This window comes from Notolepis coatsorum (genome assembly GCF_963971535.1).
Source record: "Notolepis coatsorum genome assembly, chromosome: 19".
Classification (NCBI taxonomy): Eukaryota; Metazoa; Chordata; class Actinopteri; order Aulopiformes; family Paralepididae; genus Notolepis; species Notolepis coatsorum.
The window spans coordinates 23,062,400-23,087,681 of NC_140183.1; the positions used below are offsets into that span (position 1 = coordinate 23,062,400).

A 25,282-nucleotide genomic window follows, 5' to 3' on the forward strand; every position below is an offset into this window, starting at 1 on the left:
GAGAGAGAGAGAGAGAGAGAGAGAGAGGGGTAGAGAGGCCTACCTGATGAATGGTGGTCTGTTTAAAGTGAAGCATAGCTAGAAGACCATTCAGTTGTCAGAAGTGAGGGCAGGGTCCTCACATCCGTCTGCGTTATTAGTAGTGTGGTCTGTACACACACACACACACACACACACACACACACACACACACACACACACACACACACACACACACACACACACACACACACACACACACACAGCTGTGTAGGCAGTAAAGCTGCGTTCAGACTGTATGCTGTGTTCAGACCTGGGTGATTCAGGCCCGCTCCCAATACCCCCCCCCCCCCCCCCCCCCCCCCTCCCGCTTGGCCCTACCCCTCAGTAGGATCAAGGGGTAATGGTTATGTAGCCCTCCTCTCTCTCTGTTTTCAGATGCTGACTCAAAACGGAGAACGTAAAGGGACTTAGTGATATGTACATTTTTTATGTATATATATATGAGAATATTTGTTTTTTGCAGAACTTGGCATGTTGCTTATTTTTCTATCTCACTTTTCTCCAAAAATGATTACAACTATTACACTGCTCCAAATAAAGAAAATAATTATGGTTATAGGTATATTTTAACGGTGGACACGATGGTTATGTCAGTTTAGCCATCAAATACAGCTAAACTGCTTAATGGGACAAACAGAGCAGTAACGTTCCTCATTCCGGGTTTGTAGAACGCCAGTCCCATTCTCAAAATGTAGGAGAGACCTCTCTGGTTATGGAGAACCGGTGGTGTTTCGTAACTCGTTGGTGTTGCAGAGATATTGAGAAAAAACACAGAATTGTGTGGCTTTTTCTCTCCTTTCTCTCCAGACGCACACCGTTCCAAAAATGTCAGTGCCACTACATTTCAGTTTAAATGAAAGAAATAATATTGTAGGCATACAATTAACCGAATCTCAAAATACACTGTAATTAAAGTGCTGTGTTTGATACATACAATAAACACGTAGGCCTATTATTATTATTATTATTATTATTATTATTATTATTATTATTATTATTATTATTATTATTATATTATTATTATTATTATTATTATTATTATTATTATTATTATTATTGTTATTATTATTATTATTATTATTTTATTATTATTATTATATATTATTATTATTATTATTATTATTATTATTATTATTATTATTATTATTATTATTATTATTATTATTATTATTATGTAACTACACTGCAGGTTATGTTTCTAGGCCATGCAAAAAAAACAAATAAGCTGATACATACTCGTATATATATATATTTATTACATGGCGTTTTAACATTCGCCGCAATGCTTGATTGTGATTGGTCAATAGCGCTCGTCAGAGGTCCGTTATTACTCGATAACGGACCTCTGCCGAGCAATAATGACCACTGTTTGCAGCTGTTTGCAATCAAGCCCACTGACACACACTGCAGTAGTGCAATCAGTCCACACACCTGCCGGCGATAATAATAACTTTATTTGGGCTGACAGCGGACGGAGCCACAGAACAACTGCGTCTGCATTTGATCTCATCTTGTCGATGGTGTAAAATGAATTAGGTATATTGTTAGTAAGTTAGCCATGTAATAAGCGGGATAATGTATACTATACTCGGTCATTGTCGCAAAATAATTTACTTCACTACGTTTAAAACACCTCGGCGAGGCGCCTCGGTATTCTAAACTCTGTGTCGGTCAATTATCTTGCGACAATGACCTCGTAGCTATACATTATCCCTTACATATATGATATACACTAGGAGAGCTGCTCTATCCATTCTAGTTCTGTAATCCTGGTATTCTGAGACTAAACCTAACCAAGGTTACAGTTCTCTGTGGTCTCGTCAGGATGGGATTCACTTTAAAGGAAAACTCCAACATTTTGGGAAATTAGCTTATTTGCCATCTACCCTGGAGTTAGACAAGAAGATACATACCCTTTTCTTCTCTGTGCATGCAGTAGGAGTAGGAAGACGTTGGGAACTAGGCTATGGAGGAACCTACTTCCAGTGACTGACGCTAAGCTAGGCTAACGGTGCACATCTTCCTACTCCTACTGCATGCACAGAGAAGAAAAAGGTATGTATTTTAACACATTCCCGCCCAAGTACGGAGATCTCTGTGTTTCGATTCCATGCTTAACACATCCTGCGCCAATCACGTTGTACGACGTGTTTCAAGTTCATGCTAATTCTGCCAGATCACGGCGTACGACGTTATTGTGATCATATTTCCCTCACGGAGCCTTGTCTGATGCAGTGGGACTCGGCACAACTCTGCAACGCTTCAATACTGCCCCCTGGTGGATGATCGGCGAGTTGTCAAACCGGAAATGGCTGGTTGGATATCGGTGCGTCTCCTAAATCCATCCGGCCACTCGCATATCGTCGCGGGACTCTAGCCACACACCGTGGATATGGATCGCAGCCATAACTCAATAATCTACATGATTTGGGCGTGTATTAGTATTATACAAACCGGAAATGGATCTACTCGATCCCCATCAAATAACTGGGATCTTTTTGCTCCAGTCTCATCGCCCAACGGTAAGAGGAGACGGTAAGAGGAGGCTGACGTCATTTTCAGCATGAGTGTTTATTATTATCCATACAAACTGCTCTGATCTATATATCACCCATACTCCATAAAGCATTTAACGACGATCACAGAATTATAAACGAACACCCCCCCCCCCGTTCACCTGCGCATGATCAGTCATAACGTTTAGGACCATGTACAGTTGAAATGTTTAATATAGCGTGGATCGGTATCAAACGGCATTTGATAATCTATATATGCATTTATGCCTATATCTCACGTTCTAGGAATTACTGCAGAAAACGATAAAAACATATTTATATTCTAGACGGTATTTTTGTATGAATGTGTGAATGAAAAAGTAAAACGTTCCTACATCCTGAACGATAGATAATCGATGTTGAATGGGCCATAGTAATGTCAATTTAGCAATACAATTTAAAACGTTATAGCCCTGCAAAGAAGGTGAACATCTCCATAGACTTACAGTGCTGGCAGAGAATGGTATAAGATGATCAAACTCCGTGGCAGTTAATGTGTTAATGGACAGAAGCACGGATATATCCGTGGCAAGTTGTTATTGCTTTTATTCCATTTTAATAACCTATTCAAGGTTGCCGAGCGGCACTGCAGATTTACCCTACTCTTTGAATTCGCCAACATGCAATACCGGCCAGATCCTCTTAGGGGCGCTATCGCGATAATAGAGTGTTCCCTGTGGCAGAAGTTGTCTTTCTTTTTTTGGATCTCTAATGTAGTTTTCTACTCATCTGACGCGATAGCTATTGTCTGTTGCACGGGATACGTTTTGAATTGCGGATTTCACTATGCAATACGGGGATTTATCATCAGCCAATGGACATATGGATCTACCAGATGGCGATCGATAACAGGGAAATGCTTGGGGGGATCCAACCGGCTCATGGTAAGATCTTTTTCACGTAAATTACAGCCCGATCGGGCATTATTTTGATAGCCATCCAGGCAATCGGCCTATGTGGCTAGTTAGACGAACTCGTTATTGGTAATCAATAATAATAAACAACGTCCCCCGCCCCCCCCCCCCCCCCCCCCTTTCATGCATACATGCTTTGGGAGCGTGTCGATCATATGCAGTTTGAGTTATTTCTGTAGCATCTGTAAAACGGAAATGCCATTGGATATAACGTTAGCAGCTATTAGCTCTATATCTAGCCTTCCAGAAAATATACTAGTCCCAAATCCTGTATAACGCTTATATTCACGGCTCTATAAAATGAGAACCTATTGATGATTTTTTTTTTCTTTAAGCCATTTTGAAGGGACGGTTTATGGACTCAATTGACAATGAGAATGGACAGATAGCAATACTATAAAGTATAGATTTATCTGTACAAACAGACCCACCTTTGTTTACATTCCCCGGCCCTCTTGACATTAATTAGACTCATCCCATGGCCCCGAATGTGTTAACACTCCAACATTTTGGGAACCCTGAAGTTAGACAAGAAGATGCATACCTTTTTCTTCTCTGTGCATGCAGTAGGAGTAGGAAGACGTTGGGAACTAGGCTCATGGAGGAACCTACTTCCAGTGACTGACGCTAAGCTAGGCTAATGTGCGCGTCTTCCTACTCCTACTGCATGCACAGAGAAGAAAAAATGTATGTATCTTCTTGTCTAACTCCAGGGTAGATGGCAAATAAGCTAATTTCCCAAAATGTTGGAGTTTTCCTTTAAGTAAACGGTACTACTGTATAAATCCTTTGAAAACAACCAAAGATGAAGATACCATTGGGGTCTCTTGATATACTGTGTGGGGTCCTTCAGGACAGTCAGTTATTCAGGGATAAAAGGAAATTCTTGGACCCGGGGAAAGCAGCCCCCTTTTTCTGAGAGTGAGGAAGAGTAGGGTAGACACAGGAGAGAAGGTTCTGACAGGATTCAATCACAGGCCAGCAGGTGACTCCAGAGTAGGAGTCTGAACCACCCCACTGTCTCTGGGCACAAGCCACCCCCCCCCCCCCCCCCCTTACATTCTCTAGATTTACTTGTAGACAACTCACTTTAGTTTACTTCACGTTTGTGTCTATTTTCTTGTCTGACTCTGGAGAAGACGGTAAGCACATTTCCCATAATGTTGGCGCTTTAAGTTTCACTTAAAACATTAAAAATGTTTACTTCCAGTTTGGTGAAGTTGCCTTAAGTGTGACTGACAAGCAAGTAGCTTGTTAGAGTTCAAGGGAGATCATATAGACCAATCAAAATGAAGCACAAGGGTGTGTGCTTACACGCCTCCATTGCTTTTGTGTTCTACGTCACCCTGTGCTTGCATACGCATGCGTGTCATGGCCAATAGATGTAGGCTAAATGGGGGATGGGGGTATGGAGCATGCTCAGATGGGCACTGGTAGAGCGATAGGGGACCAAATTGATGGAAATGCAGCCAAATTCCAACTGCGCAGGTGTCATACCTCAATGTTTGACACAATATGTTTAAGCATTTGTTTTATTGAGATCTCCATTAGCTGTAAAATGAATGACCACTAGTCTGCCTGGGGTCCTCACACACACAAATAATATAACAGAATACAGAATGTAATCAGTAATACAATTAAAATAAGAAGAAGAAAAAGAAAACAGAAAGCATAAAGGAAATCAAAAATTTATATTTAACATTGAAGATACAGTGACTGATTGAAGGCCTAACTCCATACAAAGGACAGCTCCTCGATGTTACCCTCCTTGATACGGGTGCCAGAAGAATCCATCATGTACACTTTCCGGCAACCCCTTTCCTCGTAATGTGTGCCGTTGTGCCATTTCCATCAACTAGTGGTCAAAACCTCCATTGGACACCTTTAACAGATCACACACTGAAGACTGCACACGAATAGTATGCAGCCACAGAGGACTGGGAAGCAGCAATGGTCTTGTATAATGTAGTCGGAGAAGACCACTCTGGAAATTCCTAACGTCAGGTTTCTCCCCCAAAACCTTGTGCTTGACATGACTCCAGAGGTCAGAAGAGACTACTTCCTGTGAGGGAGTTACACGCCGTACAAAAGCCCCTCTGTCCACCCTGCATAACCCCAACCATAACCAGAAATATCACTCACTTCTTTTCCATTTGGAGCCTGCAGGGTCGAGGAACACAGGCGGCCCTCTTTTTTACCCCAGGCATCTCGCACCACATCAGCGACCTTTGACCTTAAACTTAACAGAAAACAGGAACAGTTACTGTGTTCCTTTGTCTGAGCGTGTCAGGGTTGCCATAACAACGGTCACAGGTTGTTATTGTTATTGTGTGTGCGTGGTTTTTGTTTTTGATCTATTGTGGTGTTTATTCTTGACTTGTACAGCGCATGGGGGCTATTCCATGTGATCTCGGGCTATACAAGAAAAAAGTATGTGTGTGTGTGTGTGTGTGTGTGTGTGTGTGTGTGTGTGTGTGTGTGTGTGTGTGTGTGTGTGTGTGTGTGTGTGTGTGTGTGTGTGTGTGTGTGTGTGTGTGTGTGTGTGTGTGTGTGTGTGTGTGTGTGTGTGTGTGTGTGTGTTTGATTGATTGATTGAAAACTTTATTAACAGATTGCAGAATGGGTACAATACAGTACAGCTCAATACACACAATTGTTAAGGGGATGCAGACCAGAGAAAGACTTTCGTCTTGTTTACATCAGGGTCCCCCATTTTCAATTCATCAGGACATATATGACATACATGACATACAGACATGGGCGGAGTTTATGGGGGTGCAGGGGGTGCATTGCACCCCCTGGTGGCCGGGGGTGAAATTGCTTTTTTTTATTTTTTTTTTTTTTTTTTTTAATCAATATTATTTTCATTTTAATAAAATTATAATAATTGTGAGAAACAAATCTGAATTCTATTATGTTTTGTTTTACAATACATTCATTTTATAGTAGTAATCATGTCACATTATAAGGCGAACCTTCTGTAGTGTGGCAGTGAAAGGGTTAACGCGCGGCAGCAGCAGCAGCAGAATGCCCCTCGCGATAGTACATTGTAACTTGTACAAAGCCACTTATTCTGAGATGATAATTAATGTATCTGGATAACCAATGCACGGATTTTGTCGAGGCAGGTACAGTAGCGTTATTTCGGGAAAATTGATATCTATAGTCTGGTATATTTTTCGTCCACGAAAAATGGAGGCTGTAATAATTATTATTGCTCGAGAGTCTCTATGAATAATAATAATTAGAGCCTCCATTTTTCATGGACGAAAAATATACCAGACTATAGATATCAATTTCCCCGAAATAACGCTACCTGCCCCGACAGAATCCGTTCATTGGTTATCCAGATACAGATGAATTAGCATCTTAGAATAACAAATAACACGTAAAAGACAAACGCAACATCTTTTTCTTTTCTTTTCTCCAGCGCGACCAGCACATCTTTCGTTGGATTGGCATGTCTAATAATGCTGTTATTAGAAAATGTGAACTTTTGTTTGTACCAGTGCATGTGAGCGGATCGGAGCGTGAGCGGCGCCCAGTGCATGTGAGCGGATCGGAGCGTGAGCGGCGCGGGGCGCGGAGCGGCCGGTTTTGACGTGAGCGAGGAGTGGGTTTTAAAATGAGTCGGCGCGACGTCCGGAGCGAGAGTTCTCCTCCGCTCCAATCCACTCCAGGCCGCTCACAGTGGTTTAACACTGATGTAATATATACATGCAGTACAATGCCAAAGCAACAGATGGCGATGTACAAACATGAAGGCCATTTTCAACCAATGAGAAGGGTGAACCTGTGATAGGCTAGCCTGTTCAGGCTTTGTCACTGTAGAGACGCCCACACTCACTCCAGTTTTTTTTCACACACAGTATTTTGTTATTTTTGTATGTCATGTTTGGTACAGTAAAGTGGTCTAGTGGAGCAGCAATATACTTGTTGTGGTCTTTTTATTTTAGTATTTCCTTCTTTATCTTTGTCACTTTGTCAATGATTAAGAGTAAGTCAGTTAAAAATGATCCCCCGTAGTGATGTGTGTGTGAGTGTGTGTGTGTGCTGCTGTACTACCTAAATAAAATAAAAAATTAGGGGTTAGGGCATTGTAAAAACGCTAAAATAATAAAATAAAGGTAAAAAAAATCGACGTTCGCCAAGCAGTCGCACCCCCGGGCGTCAAGTTCAAACTCCGCCTATGCATACAGATAGACAGTACTGCTACATCTATACATTCATGATATACCAGATTTGCAAATACAGTACTGTTTGTGATACAAAAAGAGTCCAGAAAAGGGATTATATACATTTGACGTAAAATATTTACATTGGAGGAGGTTGGGTGGGGTTGGGTGGGGGGTGGGGTTGGGTAGGAGGGGTTGAGGGGGGAAACACTGTACAACTGTACAAGCAAAACTGTACATTGGAATATTGACAAAACCATACTAGGTAATTTACTGTACATTGGAGGGGGTTGGGGGGGGGGAACACTGTACAAACAAGCAAAACTGTACATTGGAATATTGACAAAACCATACTAGGTAATTTACTGTACATTGGAGGGGGTTGGGGGGGACTGTACATTGGAGGTGGTTGGGTGGGTGGGGGGGAGGTTGGGTAGGAGGGGTGGGTGGGGGACACTGTACAACTGTACAAGCAAAACTGTACATTGGAATATTGACAAGACCATACTTGGTAATTTACTGTACATTGGAGGGGGTTGTGTTAGGACATTTACAGGGGCCAGTTTCGAATTGCAGTCTCCCGTATGTGTTTTTTGAGTGTTTTTGAAAGTGGGTAGTGATTCACATTCCTTTACAGCTTTGGGTAGGGCGTTCCACATTGATGTGGCATAATTGCGAAAACGTGTTTAGTCCCTTGTTTGAGCCGAATCTGGGTTTAATATGATTTGTGGAGCTCCCTCTGGTGTTGTGATCATGGTATTCACTGACCTTTGGGAAGTATTTTGACATGTACATGGGTACCTTGGTCGTGTAGTGTATCTTGTAGACCAGGCCCATTGCAAGTTGCTGTACTCTGTCGTCTACTCTAAGCCATCCTAGGTTGTCAAAGTGGGCAGGGGTGAGGTGGGTTCTAGGAGTAAGGTCAAGCAGTAGTCTGACCAGTTAGTTTTGAGATGTTTGTAATTTTGTTTTTAGCGCCTTTGAGGTGCTTTGGTACTATGAGGTGCAAGCATAGTCGTAGTACCCTTGAATGAGTGCTCCTGCCAGAGTCTTCAGGGTATTCTTGTTTACCAGTGAGGAGATCCGGTACAATAATCGAGTTCCTTGGTTGACTTTTTTTTATTACATTGGATGCCATTTTGTCACAGGAAAGATTTGCCTCTAGCCTCTAGGATGGAACCCAGGTAGGTAATTTATTTCCTTGTGACAATATTGTCACCCACTATAACTGAGAAGCCGTCGGTCTTGCTGAGTTTGTTATTTGAACCAAAGAGAATGGACTCTGTTTTGCCCATGTGTAATGATAGTTTGTTATCAGCGAGCCATATGCAGATTTTGCCTAGTTCTGAGCTGAGGGTTTTTTCAACCTGTAACTTGTTCTTGTCAGAGACCAGCAGGGCTGAGTCATCCGCAAACAGGAACAAGTTGCAGTCACAAGCTGACGACATGTCATTTGCATAAATTAGGAACAGTAGCGGACCTAGTATGCTTCCTTGTGGAACACCACAGCTCACTGTGAGGGGGGGGGATAGGGTACCGTGTGTGTGTGTGTGTGTGCGTGCATGCGTGCGTGTGTGTGCGTGTGTGTGTGTGTTCATCCTGCTCTTGTGAGAGCATCCATCATGACTTCTGGCACGTTGGTCAGGTTGCCATCGGTGGTTGCCATGCAGGTGCACCCCTCTCTCTATCTCTCTCCCTCTCTCTCTCTTCCTCTCTTTCTCCCTCCCTGTCTCTCTCTCCGTCTCTCTCTCCATCTCTCTCTCTCCCTGTCTCTCTCTCTCTCCATCTCTCTCTCCCTCTCTCTCTCTCTCTCTCTCTCTCTCTCTCTCTCTCTCTCTCTCTCTCTCTCTCTCTCTCTCTCTCTCTCTCTCTCTCTCTCACACACACACACACACACACACCAGTGGCGTCGCGTGGGTAAAATAACAGGGGAAGCCAAAAAAAATTATTAAAAAAAAGATTATTCAATATTTTTATTAATAATTTTTTTTTTTTTTAATTTTTTTTTTTTAAAGTCAAGCAGTCACCATGTACACTACAGTATGGCTCGGCGGCCAGTCAAACGTTATTTTTATTTATTTAACAGATTGCAGAATGGGTACAATACAGTACGGCTCAATACACATTTACGATGAATTGAAAATGGGGGACCCTGATGTAAACAAGACGAAAGTCTTTCTCTGGTCTGCATCCCCTTAACAATTGTATGTATTGAGCTGTACTGTACTGTACCCATTCTGCAATCTGTTAATAAAGTTTTCATTCATTCATTCATTCACACACAATTGTATAAGGGGATGCAGACCAGAGAAAGACGTTTGTCTTGTTTACATCAGGGTCATTAATACTGCTGGAGCATTGGTTAATTTTTGGTCCGATTTTTCCTTGCGCGATTTTGCGCGCCGCGTGGGAGCAAATTCGAGACACATATTCGGTTGCAAAAAGGTGTCCCACGGTCTCCTCTATGGCCGTGAATATTTTCACGCGGATCGGAATCACGGCGCGCCCGTGGGACACTTTTCCGTTTCGGCGAGTTTATTCCACGCTTTCTGTTTTCCTTTTCTAAGCATTTTAGGGGCTACATGTGAATCAGTAAAAGTTGCGGGACGCCCAGATGTTTCCACGATAGAAAGCTCGCGTGGATCCCATAATAGGCTCACTTAATACAGCGTTTTTAAAATCACGCGACATTTTCAGGGTCGCGAGCCGAGCTTTTCCCCTCGTTTTCGATGATGGAAGTGATTTAGGAAAAGCTTCGGCACGCCGAGAGGTCCCCGTGGATTTAATCTCGCGAGGATCGGGGCAATATTCGGCCCGTGGGAACAGTTACGGGTTAATACAATGTTCAGAGTGCAGAGGGGAAAATATGGCACCTGCCCCGCCTCCAGGTGGAATATTATGCTGAACGTCTTCCTCCCAGCTCCGTTTTAAACTTTTAGGGTGTGGCCCAGTGGCAGTCAGCTCGAATCTGATTGGCTAGGATCGGATTTGGAGTTTGGACTCACTCTATAATGCTGGAAGGCTGGAGAAAGAGACCTACCCACTGCTTCTCTCCTATACTAGCTGCAGTAGTGAGCACAGTCTGACAGTGTGTTAGAGGGAGTGAGAAGGAGAAGAGGGAGACATAAAAAAAAAAAAAAAAAAAAAAAAAAACACAGATGCACAGATGAAAATGAATGTAAACTATATTAAAAAAAAATTATATTTTAATTTTTTTTATTTTTTTCATATTTCATATTTCATAATTTGATATGAAATTTATAGGGAGGCATGGCTTCCGTTGGCTTCCACAAGGATTCGCCACTGACACACACACACAGTTTGTGGTACAGACGGATGTTTTAGGTAATATGTGTTGAAATCAGAACAGAGGTGTAAACCTGGTGATTGACAGAGGCAGTTGCACACATCAGTTTATAATCCCAATGACATCCTGTAATCCACTCCGTCACCCCCCCCCCCTCCCCCTCTCCTTCATTGCACACATACTTTCCATGTGTTTTCTTGTTTCTTGAGACTTCACCAGCCACTGTGGTATCTGGTATTCCTGCCTCTGCCTCACTTCATCAACAGACAAAATACGTAAAAAGCGCTGAGTCGTTCTATTAATCCACTGCACAGCTTCGTCAAAACTAAAATGGCTATTGGTGGCTCATCGTCACATTATCAATGTATTACGGATCAAAGAAAGCACCATAATTCCTTTGCACGTTGTGTCACATTCCATACCATAAATTGTGATTCTTGGTTTAGCTTTAGTTATTGTAACGGTGGCATTATCCCAGACTAAACTAACACGGTAAAGACTGGGTTTAGAGAAGACTCATGTGGATAGCGTGAAGCACAATAGTTTTCTTTGTGAAGTCTTTATGATGATATCAGGATTGGCGATTTGGCGTGCAGCCGCGTGCTGCGCATCCAAATTACGCACAACGAGGAAAATAAACTCCGCATGCGCGTGCGCGCTCGCGCGTGCGTTCGAGTGTGTGTGCACACGCACGCGCGCGAGTCTGTGACCATGTGTCCCAGCAAGGTTCTCAAAGACCCCATGTGTGTTTACTGTTTACCACTCCATCGAGTGCCTAAAATGCAAGCGGTGCATGAATGTTGAGGCTCAGATGGCTGACAATAAAACTGCGTGGCCAGGGCCATTGTGGAGCTCCGTGGAACGAATCTCTTTGCTTGGAAAGCTGCGCCCCATCCATGAGCACAAATGGCACTAAAACCGAGGTTTATTTTGTCTCATGTCATGGGCTGTAGCAATGGCTACGTTCAGACTGCTGGCAATAGTGGCCCACATATATATATATTTTTTTGCTTATAGACTCAGATCTGTTTTTTTTCATGACAGTGTGAACAGCACAAATCACATGGAATCTGATCTTTTGAATTCTGATTTGGGCCACTTTCATACGTGGCCTAAATCAGATACAGGTTTAATTTAGATTCGTTTTAATTAGCTGGCCTGAGTGGCCTCCACTGAATTCAACTTGTAAATTAAACCATACACGTATATGTGTCCTCCATGTTTGCCATCTTCTTTATTGTTAATTTGAAAATGCAGTTCAGTTCAGTAGCGTGACCAGTTCACACTGGAATCTGCCATATTTAAAAAATAATAATAATGTGAACAGCTAAACAAAAAAAATCGGATCTGAGCAATGAATCATGTAATTGAGCCCCCAGCTTGCAGTGTGAACGTAGCCATGTGTCTCACACAGCGCACCTCCCGACCGCGCAGCTGAATAGGCTGACTGACTTCACTCAATCCAAGCCTTTAGTTAAATCGCTTGGTCTCCACCCCGTATGTGAAAAGCTTTTGTCGCAAGTGGGGGAAAAAAGGCTTTTCACAGAGACTTCTTTTCCCCCTCCCTTTCCTCAGCATCAAGTGCAGCGGCGCGCAGAGCAGCCCCGGCTGCGCCTCTTCCCAGCCTCTCGGAGGAGCAGAGACCTTCTATCACCCACTGATCACGGCGCGCCTGGGATGCACGAGCAGTTTGTTCTCGGAACAGGGGGATCGTAATTGTATAAAAACAAACAATACTCTGCGGATTTGACATATCCATCAATCGAATGCAAGCAGGTATGGAAGGCTTTTTCATTTTTTCATTTTTCTTTGCAGCTCAGATCTATTGATGGAGCCACTGGGACAATGGGCTATTTATTTAATTTTTTTATGTATTTCATCGGTTTCGTGCGTCTTGGATTATTGTCACTTTTGTTTTTGGTGGATGGAGATTATGGATTTTCCCCTTTCGGTGGATCATGCGTGTATTCCCAGTTAATAGGTCCTTCAGCCTACTCTCTATTAGCCCATTTCACTTTTTCATGGATATTGAATATTGAATTATCGAGTCAAAGCTCAACTTTCAGATCAGAGCTTTAGATTACTTTTGTGGATGGATATGAGGTGATTTTCTCAGTGTCGTTTTATTTACAGTTAGGCTACATCCGAGGCCAGGTATATAGGCTATTGACAGCAAGTGAGACATTATCTGTATTCACATTTCACACATTTGTAATCATTTGTTTGATGAGAATATATAGGCCATATTTCGTTGCAGTGGTTATTGAAGAGATTTTCTCACCCTGAAAAGAAAAATTATTAAAGTAATAATTGAATCGTTGTAATTCTCTTGTATATGTTTTTACTCCTCATGATCAAAATGAATGAACATGCCTGATGATAAATTAAACAAGGAATATGGATAATGCAGTGATAGAGCTGAAAGACAAAGTTTGACTGAAGTAGAGAAAATATGTCAATGTGTATTAAATCATCCCTTCCCCTTTCAATTAGACAATAGCCTACAGTTATATACCCCTCAAGTCAAAAAGGAGAGCCGTGTATTTTCTTTTAGATGCGGAGATGACTGCGCCATAGCGCCATCTTTTGGTGGTTTTCATCCTCGGTACTGCTTGAAGAATTCCTCGACCCGGGGAGGGCGCGTGGATGGCGCGCGCTGCTCTTTCCCCCCTGTAATGGAAAATAACTTTGTTTTAATTGAGGGTCTTCTATAACCCTGACTCTTGATGGCACCCTATCAGTTTCCACGCTATCCCGAATGATTATAGGCTCTCTGCTCCGTTTGTGTGACGTTTCCAGTCATGGAAACTGTGAGAAGTTTGGCCAGAATCTAGTCTGAGTATGTTTGCATTCTCATTGGGGACAGTTATAGGCTTTTTATGGACTTGTAATTATTTATTAATGTCTGGTTCAGAGTGGTGTGGTGGTGGTCACTGTGTATATTTCATATGAGACACTGGTTTGCTCGAGGCAGAGAGTCGTCCTCAGGTCACTTGGTGCGGTTGTTGTGGCTCTTGAGTAGGAAAGATGATGGTACTATCCGTCAATCACTGCACTTCAAAAGCCCTGACCTGAAGCAGGGTATGTTTTCGTGAAACTCCAAGACATGCTCTTAATTTCCTGCCAGTGGCTGAGCCCATATATACATCACTGTCATCCTAAAGAAGCTGCCTCCGCAGGTGGTGCTGAGTGCTCTGCAGTGCGTCCAGTGACTCTGAGGGAAGGTTCCCTCTCTACTGTATACCTCCCCAGGGAGACCTGCCACGCCTGGCGGCTTCTCATCTTTCACGCTACACTAGGGTCTAATTGGAAGAGACCGCGCAGTGGCCCCCTGGCCAATACCTGGCTGTGCCTCTCTGGGACGCGGAGGCCCCAGATGTTAGGCTGTCTGTCCACAGGCCATTTAAAGTCTTCCAGGAGCCAGGATGAATGGAGTCACTTTGTTTTTTCTCTACGCCCTGCACTCCTGTTTGAAATTAGCTTCTGGATTTGCACTACTGCTCCTTTGCTCCCCTAATGAGCAATGTCCAAATGATGATCAATGTCCAAATTTATTTCACCGCTTGCCTATTATGGCAGCGCTGACAAAAATGTTGTGCTTCTGTTCTGTGATGAAGTGATGGTCTGTTGAATACATAAAATGCACCCAAATTCTTAATGTCCTCTACAGGGGCCATGGATCATTAGCACCATCACACTCTCAGAGGCATGCACCCACATGCTAGCTGCAGCTTGCAAAGTCTTGCTGCGCAATGTCATTGTGGATCTTTTAGACATGGAGCAAGAGCTTGTGAAACCCGATATGGTCATTACTGAAGGGTAGGATTAACCATCATGGCAAACATCCAAGCCACCACCTCAGGCCAGTCGAGCCTCTCCGTTTGTCTCTCCTCCTCGCTGGCTACAGCCTCTAGCCTGGCTTACAGGCCGCGCGTCTCCACTCACCACACGGCTAATGGAAACCCCAGAGTAATCCATAAAGAACACATGATTTAGATCAAATTACTGTCTCAGTTTCTGTTACCCATCACTTTTTTTTGTCCAAAACGGGAGCATTTTGAGAAATTGTGGTAGTAGGAAGTGATTGACATGAGGACCGGGAGATCATTTGTGTCTTTTAGTGCCAGAGACTAATGCACAACATTATGGCACGCAGCGTCACTGATAAGTTCTGTTCTAAGTAGTTTGACAGCCAGGACATGTGGTCTCCATCGCCCTCCTGTGGCCTTGACCGGTGCTGAGTTTATGCTATCCCTTGAGGATTCTTTCTCTTGAGTCTCACGAGACCTCAATATTACATACATAAAATTCTTAACAAATTAATTATCAAATGGAACCTTTTTGTTAAAACGGTGTCTCAGTACAACACAGATGTGTTTTGGAAATGTGTTTCATACTCAGTGTTGGAACTTTTTAGTTGTCTGTGTCTAAGAACTGCCTGCCCTGAATATGGTAAAGAACTTCCCCCCTCCCTCCTGGGATGTATGTTGGTGTAGCACAGACAACATGTTCTATAACGCTTTGCCCTCTACCATCCTTCACTAAGTGTCTCTCTCTTCTCTTTCTCCCTCAGAGCCAGGCCCGACTTAACGATGGGCCTTGTACCCCTGTGTCTCCTGCTCCCAGTGACGCTGCTGTCTGTGGTGGTGGCCGTGGCTGTGGAGACCACAGACGAGGATGATTACACCTGGCCGCAGTGGAAGGTGCCCGTGGTGAGGAACAGACGCACCGTGTCTCTCAGCAGCCCCAGCTTCTCCGCCCAGCCCCTGGCAGAGGTGACCGGGTCCTGCGGGATCGAGTGCCAGCGGCGCCTCCCCGCCCCCTCCTTGGGCGACCTGGAGGAGTTCCTGTCCTACGAGACGGTTTACGAGAACGGAACCCGTACTTTCACCTCGGTGTCCGTACAGGGCCTCAACGAGGTCGCTGCGCGGCCGAGGAATTCCTCCTCTCACCTCCGCCACAAACGGGAGGTGTACGGCACCGACAGTCGCTTCACCATCTCCGACAAGCAGTTCTCCACCAAGTACCCCTTCTCCACCACCGTCAAGATCTCCACAGGCTGCTCCGGGGTCCTCGTGTCTCCCAAACACGTGCTGACAGCCGCTCACTGTATCCACGACGGAACGGATTACCTGAGCGGAGCTCAGAAGCTTCGCGTCGGCGTGCTGAAGGAGAAGTCCAGGCGAGGCAAAGGAGGCAAAGGGAAAGGAGGCAAAGGGAAAGGAGGCAAAAGGAGAAAAGGAGACAGCGATAAGGAGGAGGATGAGATGGAAGAGAGGGAAGAGAAAGGAGGGAAAGGTGACAGGAAGGGAAAAGGAAAAGGAAGGAAGAGTCGGAGCCGACGCAGCGCAGAGTCTGAGAAGAAGCCGTCATTCAGGTGGACGAGGGTCAAGCAGACCCAGGTCCCGAAGGGCTGGTTCAAAGGTGTGTCTGACGGAGTGGCCGCAGACTACGACTACGCCATCCTGGAGCTGAAGAAAGCCCAGAAGGTCAAACACATGGACTTGGGCGTCGTCACCTCCATCAAGAAGCTGCCAGCCGGTAGGATCCACTTCTCCGGCTTTGATGACGACCGACCTGGCAACCTGGTGTACCGGTTCTGTTCCGTCTCTGAGGAGTCCAGCGACCTGATGTACCAGCACTGCGATGCCAAGCCCGGCTCCAGCGGGTCGGGGGTCTACATCCGCCTCAAGGAACCGGGGAAGAAGAAGTGGAAGAGGAAGATCATCGGGGTTTTCTCCGGCCATCAGTGGGTGGACGTTAGTGGTAACGGGTCGCAGCAGGATTACAACGTGGCGGTGAGGATAACACCCCTCAAATATGCCCAGATATGTTACTGGGTCCACGGAGACTCCAGTCAATGCAGTGTGGCCTAAGAACACACAGACCCCACCCCCACCCCACACTCCAACTAAACAACCAAACCCTCCCACCCTCTATTTCACCCTCCCGCTTTGACCAACCAGGGGCCCGCCGACTGCCTCTCGTCCACCTGCTCACCTCCGGTGTGTCTCCCAGTGGAGTCTGTGGCAACTTCTTTCTCACACACACACACACATACATTCACACACATGTGCACACATTTGAGTGCACACACACACACAAACATGCGCACATTTGAGTGAGTGCACACACACACACACACACACACACACACACACACACACACACACACACACACACACACACACATAGATATGCATACACATATGCACACATACACACACAGCCATACAGACTCAGTGTTGATAACAGCAGGAAGTCGTCAGCAGATAAAAAGAGAACTGTGGCTTTTCAGCTCTTCTAATTTATTTGGTAAATAAACACTCGTAGAAAAGTATCATGAGTATCATGGCTCTGTATTTACAGATCATTTAGGTCTATTCGTTTTTTTGTTCTTATTTTGACAGCTTTTTTTTTATTTGACTAGTTTGGATATGTTGTCTCGGAAGAGAAAAACCCTTACAAAGATGTATCATGGTATTTAAAAAAAAAAAAAAAAAAAGTAGTGTGGTATTTCCTAAACAGTATCCTGGTATTTCCATTTCTTCGGTCACTACGGTGATGATTGTGACCAAAGATATTGGAAATAGCGTGATACTACCCTCGGTATCATGGTTTCACTTGGATTATACCACAGTATTATTTTAAGTACAAAAGTGGCACCATGGCAACCTTTATCATGGCAGCACCATGGCCAATTATTTATAACGTCTGGCACCATGGTAAAACTTAAATCACCATCAAACTACCATGATATTCTTTGGTAAGGGAATACACTGTTGTGTATATTCAATTGTTTCATATTGTTTACTCCAAACCTTTTTTTGTATTATTAGTCCATTAGTCCTAAATTCCAGCCAGACTTTGTATGACATGTGTTCCCCGTTTTGTAAAAAGAAAAAATACCAATTTTGTATTGACTTTGTCAAAAGACCCAGGAGAAATACATGTATTTTTCTGAGGAATGATTTATATAGAGATTTTGAGAACTGTTTTTAAGAATTTCTTGTTTAAAATCGAAGTGCTGTTTGTTTGTTTTGTCATCGTGTATATCTAAATCTTTCACTTTTATATATTTTCTATCCTTTTTTTTTTTTTTTTTACGTTTCTAATAAGACTTTGTTTCTAAATAGAGAAAGGGTCTGAATGGATCCTGGACATATTGTAAGACTCTATTCTCGCAGTGCAGTGAGACCTGGTGCTAATTCAAGGAATTGTACACTTTTACGGGGGGATTCTCAGAATATATTTTGATAGCCTAGTACTGTATGTGTTTAATATGAGGCTATTGGGTTTGATAAAATGGGATTAAAAGAGAATAAAGTTACTTGAGCTAATGTTGACTTAAAAAAAAACACCAGCATGTTATTACACGTATAAGATGATTTTAAATCTTCCAGATCTTATATTTCTGATTATTCCTGTTATGCACCACAAGTCATTATTTGCTGATTACCAAACACATGAATGATGCGAATTGATAACGATCGACCATTAAACAGAGATTACTACTTGTATTGTGTGTGTTGATGATGACCACAGAGGGGAAACCAGAAACAGAGTAGAAGAGAATATTGAGAGAACAAAATATCTATTAGAAGCTTTATGGAATTACTGTCCATATACTATTTAATGACATGTTCACTTAAAATTAGGGATACTCGATATTGGCTTTTTTACCGATACCGATATACCGATATTGTCCAACTCTTAATTTCCGATACCGATATCAACCGATACCGATATATGCAGGGTTTCCCCCCATAATGTTGTGGAATTAACACAACATTATGCATACTTTTGACAATAAATAAAATCTGAATTTGTTCTTACTTGCTTGCCTGGGTAAATAAAGGTTATAAAAATGTAAAAATATCACATTTTAATGCCAATATCGGCCGATAATATCGGACATCCCTACTTAAAATAGTAAAAACAATAAACTATGATCTACTGTAGGGCTGCGCGATTAATCGTAAAAAGACCGCAATCTCGATTCATAGACCTATGCGATCTAATTTCTAAATGACGGCGATTCTGATGTATTTGCATTTGCGTCAAAATGGAGATCAATTGCATTAAAAACACTTGCTCCTATTATCCTCTCTTCCTCACTCACACAGCGCTCACTGCCGCTGCTCTCCCCACAATGCCCCTCCCCCCCAGGCTACTGAGCTGAGTAAACAGCTGAGCTCACACATAACACGGCACGTGTCGAACGAGCAAGACAAAACATTTTCAAGCTAAAGAAAAAAAGAAAGAAATTAGCGACACTAAAGAAAATCCCGGTGGTGAGGGAGAGTGATGTATCCACTTGTTAACAGAATTCGGCTATAGGGCGACAATAATGTGGTCAAGAGGCATGGTTTCTATCTTGGAGCCTGAACTGGCGTGGTTTCTTTTATTCACATGGAAAGAGCAGTAACACAGGTCTTCTCTCACTGAGAGACATGGGGGAGAGAAAGAAGTGGGAGGAGACATCTACTTTTATACTCGCCACATGGTGGTGTACCTGGGTGGCTCCGCCTAGAGCGCCCTCTAGTGGGAACAGATATATATGCAGCTAGACAGTTACTGGTGGAGACATTTATATATGCAGGTAAACAGTTACTAGTGTAAACAGCCATATATACAGTTAGACAGTTACTAACAATCCTACACAGAACCTCTGACTTCAACACTCCCACTTAGGTTTGCATTAGCATACTGGCTGACTTCTTGGGAAAACATTTTACAAAGGAAATAATATAATCCCAAAAACATCAACAGGGTATGACAGTCAATATCTTCACATTAAACATGACCCTTGCAAATCCCTTAAATTTTTTATTTGAAACAGGTTTCCTCATAGTGTCTACTACTCTGTCGTCCATTGGACAGTAAACCGGTGTCATTCTTTCTTATCTGATGACATACTTGATGAGATGATATTATCTATAATGACATGTTTACATCTATATTGACACATTGGGTTCCTAGCAATCACAATGGTCCCCTGGTTGTCCTCATAAACAACAGTCTCCATATATACACAATGTCCATCATTTTAAACGGTTTTGACAGAACGCCCATTCTTAAAAAACACCATATTCGGTATAGAGAATACATTTCGATTACCTACTGCATTTTGAGCAATATATTCATAACCTTATCTTCATCACTTCGAGCAGTTGCTCTAGATAAACACATTTTGCATTGTCATAGCTAGAAACATATACTCAGCTTCACAGGCTGATAGTATCACTGTAGGCTTTAAGCCTTAAACCTTTGTTGTCTTTTCTGAAACACCACTGTCCGTCTGCAGCACCTCTGGGATAACGAAAAACATATTTTGACGTAGTTCAATGCTTCTCTGTGGGGTCAACAAAAATACTATGACACTCTTACTCACTACAAAACATAGGTCAGGATCTTTCCCACATATCTCTTCTGGGATATTTTTACACAATTGGCAGACTGTTCGAAGTCCATACCTATAAAATGGTTTAACCTGCCTAGGTCTTTCTATTGTTGTCTGGTGCAATGATCAAATCCTCCACTTCTGTATTTTAAACATAGATCCTCTTTTGTATTCAAACATTGAATCACCTTTGTATTTAAACATTGTAAATCACCCACCTCTGTACTTAAACATGGGATTAAACATAAGATTAATTTCAGTATTTTAAACATGGTAACTCATCCACCTCTGTACTTAAACATGGGACCCATTTCTGTATCTAAATGTGGAACCAAACATAGGACTCATTTCAGTATTCAAACATGGTCTCGAGTCAGACTTTCAAACCTGGATTCTACTCCTCCTGTATTTAAACCTGGAGTATTCTCCCTCAGCATTTAAGCAATTAGTCACCCTTCTTCATTATTTAAATATGGAGTACCCTCCTTCAGCATTTAAGCAATTTTCTACTAACCATACTTTGTATTTGCCGTGGCCTTCAATACCCTCCTGGATTGAATACAACCATTTCTATCCCACTGTCTGTCTGCCCTCTGGTAACTTGGTTGAATACAACCATTTCCCTCCCACTGTATGTCTGCCTCTTCGGGGGACAATGTGGCCTCTTTAAAGGTCGGGTTTACCCCACTGGCTACCCTGTAGTAGTTCTCAGGTACTGTCCTCCTCGTTACTCCCTTTCCTGGCAGAGTCTGTCAGATATTTTAGGGGTTTGTGTTCCCTTGAGGGATACCTCCCACTGCTTGGGGCACTTGACGTCACCCTTCGGGTGCTCCTCATCATCGCCCTCTGGGGGTTGATGACTGTCTGTCTGCACAACTGTACTAAGTACACTGGGTTGATGTGTCTGTTTCTACACACCTTGCTCTGGAGTCCAGCTCTGACTCCTCTGTCTGTGTCTCGCTCTCACAGGTTGTCTTCGTGACAAACTTGACTAGCATGTGTTTCTGCACTCTCCCGTTACCGGATGATAAACTAGGAAAGCAGGGCTTCCTTTGTCGTGTCCTACGAAAAATCCTTTTACATCCTTGGACTTGGGTTTTCCCCTGTCCTGCAGGTACGCATAACACACTGATCCAAATCGGTGCATTCTGGCTAGATTACACTTCTTTCCTGTCAGCGCTGTATACAGGGTGGTGCCCGAGTGCTTATTAAAGCACCTGTTTCTGGTGTAAGCGGCTTCTTGCACCGCATAATGCCACAGGCTCTTTGGTAAGTTACTATCTGCTAGCTTACACCTAGCCATTTCGAAAAGGGTGTTCATTCCCTCTCTGCCACCCCGCTCTGGTGTGTGGGATATCGACGTGACGTCTTGTGTCTTATCTTATACCTTCTCAACAGTGATTGGAACTCTCTGTTTGTGAACTCGGTTTCGTGGTCAGACCTCAAACATCTTACTGTACCATAAGGGGCTACGTCTGCCAGGAATTTCTCTGTGGCCTGGAGTGTGTCACTCTTTGCTTTGATAAAGTAAACAAACACTGCCCCTGTACACACGTCTGTAAAATACTGTACATATCTAAAACCTCCTATGGACTCGTTGCTTACTGGGCCTGCTAGGTCCATGTCAACTAGTGCAAGTGGTACCCTTACTCTGTCTGTGGGATTTCTGTATCTCGGTTGGGTAAATTTCCCCGTTTTGCACATTGCACAATTTTTGTCAGGTCTACGCTTCTCCCCTTCAATGTGCATGCCCTCTGACACTACTTGCAGTTTCAGTAAATCCTCGTAATTACAATGACCCATAATCTCGTGCCATGTCTGAATATCGTGACTGGCCGTCCCGCTACACACATCATTATTATCATTACACTTGTCGTTGTCATTACACTCCGTTTTCAGATAATATATCTTTATGTCAAACCGGGTACCGTCAGGTTCTACAAGAACACTTTTACCTTTATCGAAGAATACCTTGGCACCGCTTGCAGTAGCAGCTATTACAGAGAATAGTCCTTGTGGGAACGATGGTACGTAGAGAGCGTTCTTTAATGTCACCGTACGCCGGCGCCCCTTACTGTCCGTGAGGCATACCTGTGCGTCTCCCCTCTCTTGTGCCAATCCGTAGGTGCGTCTCCCGTCCGCCAGCTTCATGCTGTGCCTCTCCGGGTGGAAAGTGTCGTCAAAGTTCTTGAACCGACTCCTGTCGTTGATGATATGGGACGACGCACCTGTGTCCACAATCAGCCCCCTTCTCTGGGCCCGCTGCAGCTGGGCCGGTCCGGCGGTGCCCGCCGTCTGCGCCCCGAAAGCGTAGTCTTCTTGTCCCGTTATTCTCCAGGCGTCGTCTTGATCCGTCTCACGTCGATCGTCGCCGCCATCGATTCTCCGGGTGCCGTCTCGATTAGTCTCACGTCGACCGTCATCGTGTCCGCTGTCATCATCCTGTCCACAGCCGCCTTCTTGTCCGTAGTCGCCATTTTGTCCATGGCTTCCGTCTCGTCCATGGCCGTCGTCTCGTCCATAGCCGCCATCTTGTCCATGTGCGTATCGCGCGCTCTGGTTGTGTTTCTTCATGCACGCTCTGTCTGTGTGCCCAGTCGATTTGCAGAAGCTACACCAGACAGTCTTTGTGCAGTCGCTTCTCCGATGGCCTGTATCTCCGCATCGCCAACACGCCAGTTCCGTCGTGGTCCTGGTTCTCTCCCTTGGCGTCGCTCTGGCCTTTAGCAGCACCCTCTCCCCCTCCTCCGCGGCGGCTGGGTGGGTGTCTTCCGAGGCCTCGAAGTTCCTTAACTTAGCCTTGAACTGTCCCAACGTCATGTCCGTTGAACCGTGTGTTACCAGGAGTGTGAACGGTTTGTACAGCTCCGGTAGTCCTCTCATTATCATCGCCATCATTAGCCCATCGCTTGGTGCTTCTCCGGCACTCCTCAGTGGCGTCGTGATCTGCTCCGCTCTGTTGACGTATTCGGTCACGGTCTTGGTGGTCCCCTTCCTCAGGCCTGTTAGTGCTATGTAGAGGGCCACGACTCTGGGTCTTCCTCGCCCGATGAAATGCTCTCTCAATACCGCCAGGCTTACTCGGCCTCTGTCTTTAGTGTCGCGGAATATCAGCCCCAGGCTGGTGTCGTCGAGCATCGGCGCTAACTCACAGTACGCGCTTGCGTTACGCTGGTCGTCCAGGGCTTGCTCTTCCGCCGTCAGTTCTTCCGTGGGGGCCACCAGGATCGTCTCCTTCAGCCCCGCCCCGTGCATGCAGCACAGCATGCGCTCTTCCCAGAGCTCATAGTTCTCTGCTTTTCCATTGAATGTCGGCCATTTGTCCCTTCTCTTGTTTTCCATCCTCTTCGTTAGTGGTATGCTTAGCTTTTGCTCTTGTTGGCCTAGCGTCTAGCCACGCGGTGCTCCCGGTGCTAACCTAGCCTATACTTCAGCAAAGCTTGCTACAGTACCCTTATTATTTCGCCCCGGCATTATCTGGGCCCATAACCTGTTAACAGAATTCGGCTATAGGGCGACAATAATGTGGTCAAGAGGCATGGTTTCTATCTTGAGCCTGAACTGGCGTGGTTTCTTTTATTCACATGGAAAGAGCAGTAACACAGGTCTTCTCTCACTGAGAGACATGGGGGAGAGAAAGAAGTGGGAGGAGACATCTACTTTTATACTCGCCACATGGTGGTGTACCTGGGTGGCTCCGCCTAGAGCGCCCTCTAGTGGGAACAGATATATATGCAGCTAGACAGTTACTGGTGGAGACATTTATATATGCAGGTAAACAGTTACTAGTGTAAACAGCCATATATACAGTTAGACAGTTACTAACAATCCTACACAGAACCTCTGACTTCAACACCACTACTGTGCTTATACCGAAAAAAGGAGCACATTCCAGTGTATGGAACTTTTTCGGGTTTAATTAAACCCGATGATGATGTACAAGGAGGAGTCCTACTTTGCAAGCAATGCTTTGGCACCATCGCAGCAACGCAAGGTAACACGACCAACCTCTACAACCACCTCAAACGTCACCATAAAGTCGAATATGATTTAGCAATGAAGGACAACCCACATCACAAAATCCCAGCCGTCAGACCACACAAGCCTCAATAACGCAAACGTTATACAGTGCATCGTCATATCCATCTAGTCAATCAACACCGTTCAAAACGAGGGGTTTAAGAAAATGATCAAGACGCTAGACAAGTGCTATCAAATGTTGCATTGTCTGCTCTGTACACCCAGTGTCGAACGACAGTCGAGACAGAACTGCGTGATGATGTGATGAGGTTTTATTTGTATTATCATTTATTCTAAAGCTGTAACTGAACATTCTATTTCATGTTAAATTTATAATTGAACATTCTAAAGCCCTAAGCGAACATCCTATTTCACTCTGAACATTCTAAAGCCATAACCGAACATTCATTACTGATGAAGCAATCACACTAAGTTTATTCATAAATTTGACATTCTAGTCTTTTTTATGTTCAGCAGCATTTAAGTTAATCACTTTGATTAAGTGTTCTAAAATAAGAGAGGAAAAGAGACTAGTTATTTTGTATTACAAGAGACTTTTAAGTTTAAGTCAAGCACTTTGTTATAAGATATAAGTTATGTTAAGTCAAGCACATTGATATATGTTATGTTGTCCGTTTAAGAAAGTGCAATAAATGTTTTTATAAAATGAAAATAAAAAAGAATCGTGAGAGAATCGTGATCTCAATTCTTAGGGAGGAAAATCGTGATTCACATTTGAGCAAGAATCGCCCAGCCCTCTATGATGAATGCTCAAACGGTAGAGTCATCACTTGGTCTGATACCAGGCTGAAAAAGGGTACCGCTATTGGGAGAATTCCCCCCCCCCCCCCCCCAATATTACAATG

At 43.9% G+C, this 25,282-nt stretch overlaps 1 protein-coding gene across 1 annotated transcript; it reads left to right on the forward strand.

Moving 5' to 3' along the window:
• Positions 1–12,497: 12,497 nt before the first annotated feature.
• On the forward strand, positions 12,498–18,512 carry prss35 (serine protease 35). The gene is made up of 2 exons (XM_084336049.1): positions 12,498–12,769; positions 15,567–18,512. The coding sequence occupies exon 2, from the start codon at positions 15,586–15,588 to the stop codon at positions 16,867–16,869; it is 1,284 nt and encodes a 427-aa protein (XP_084192175.1). The 5' UTR covers positions 12,498–12,769; positions 15,567–15,585; the 3' UTR covers positions 16,870–18,512.
• The last annotated feature ends 6,770 nt before the right edge of the window (positions 18,513–25,282 follow it).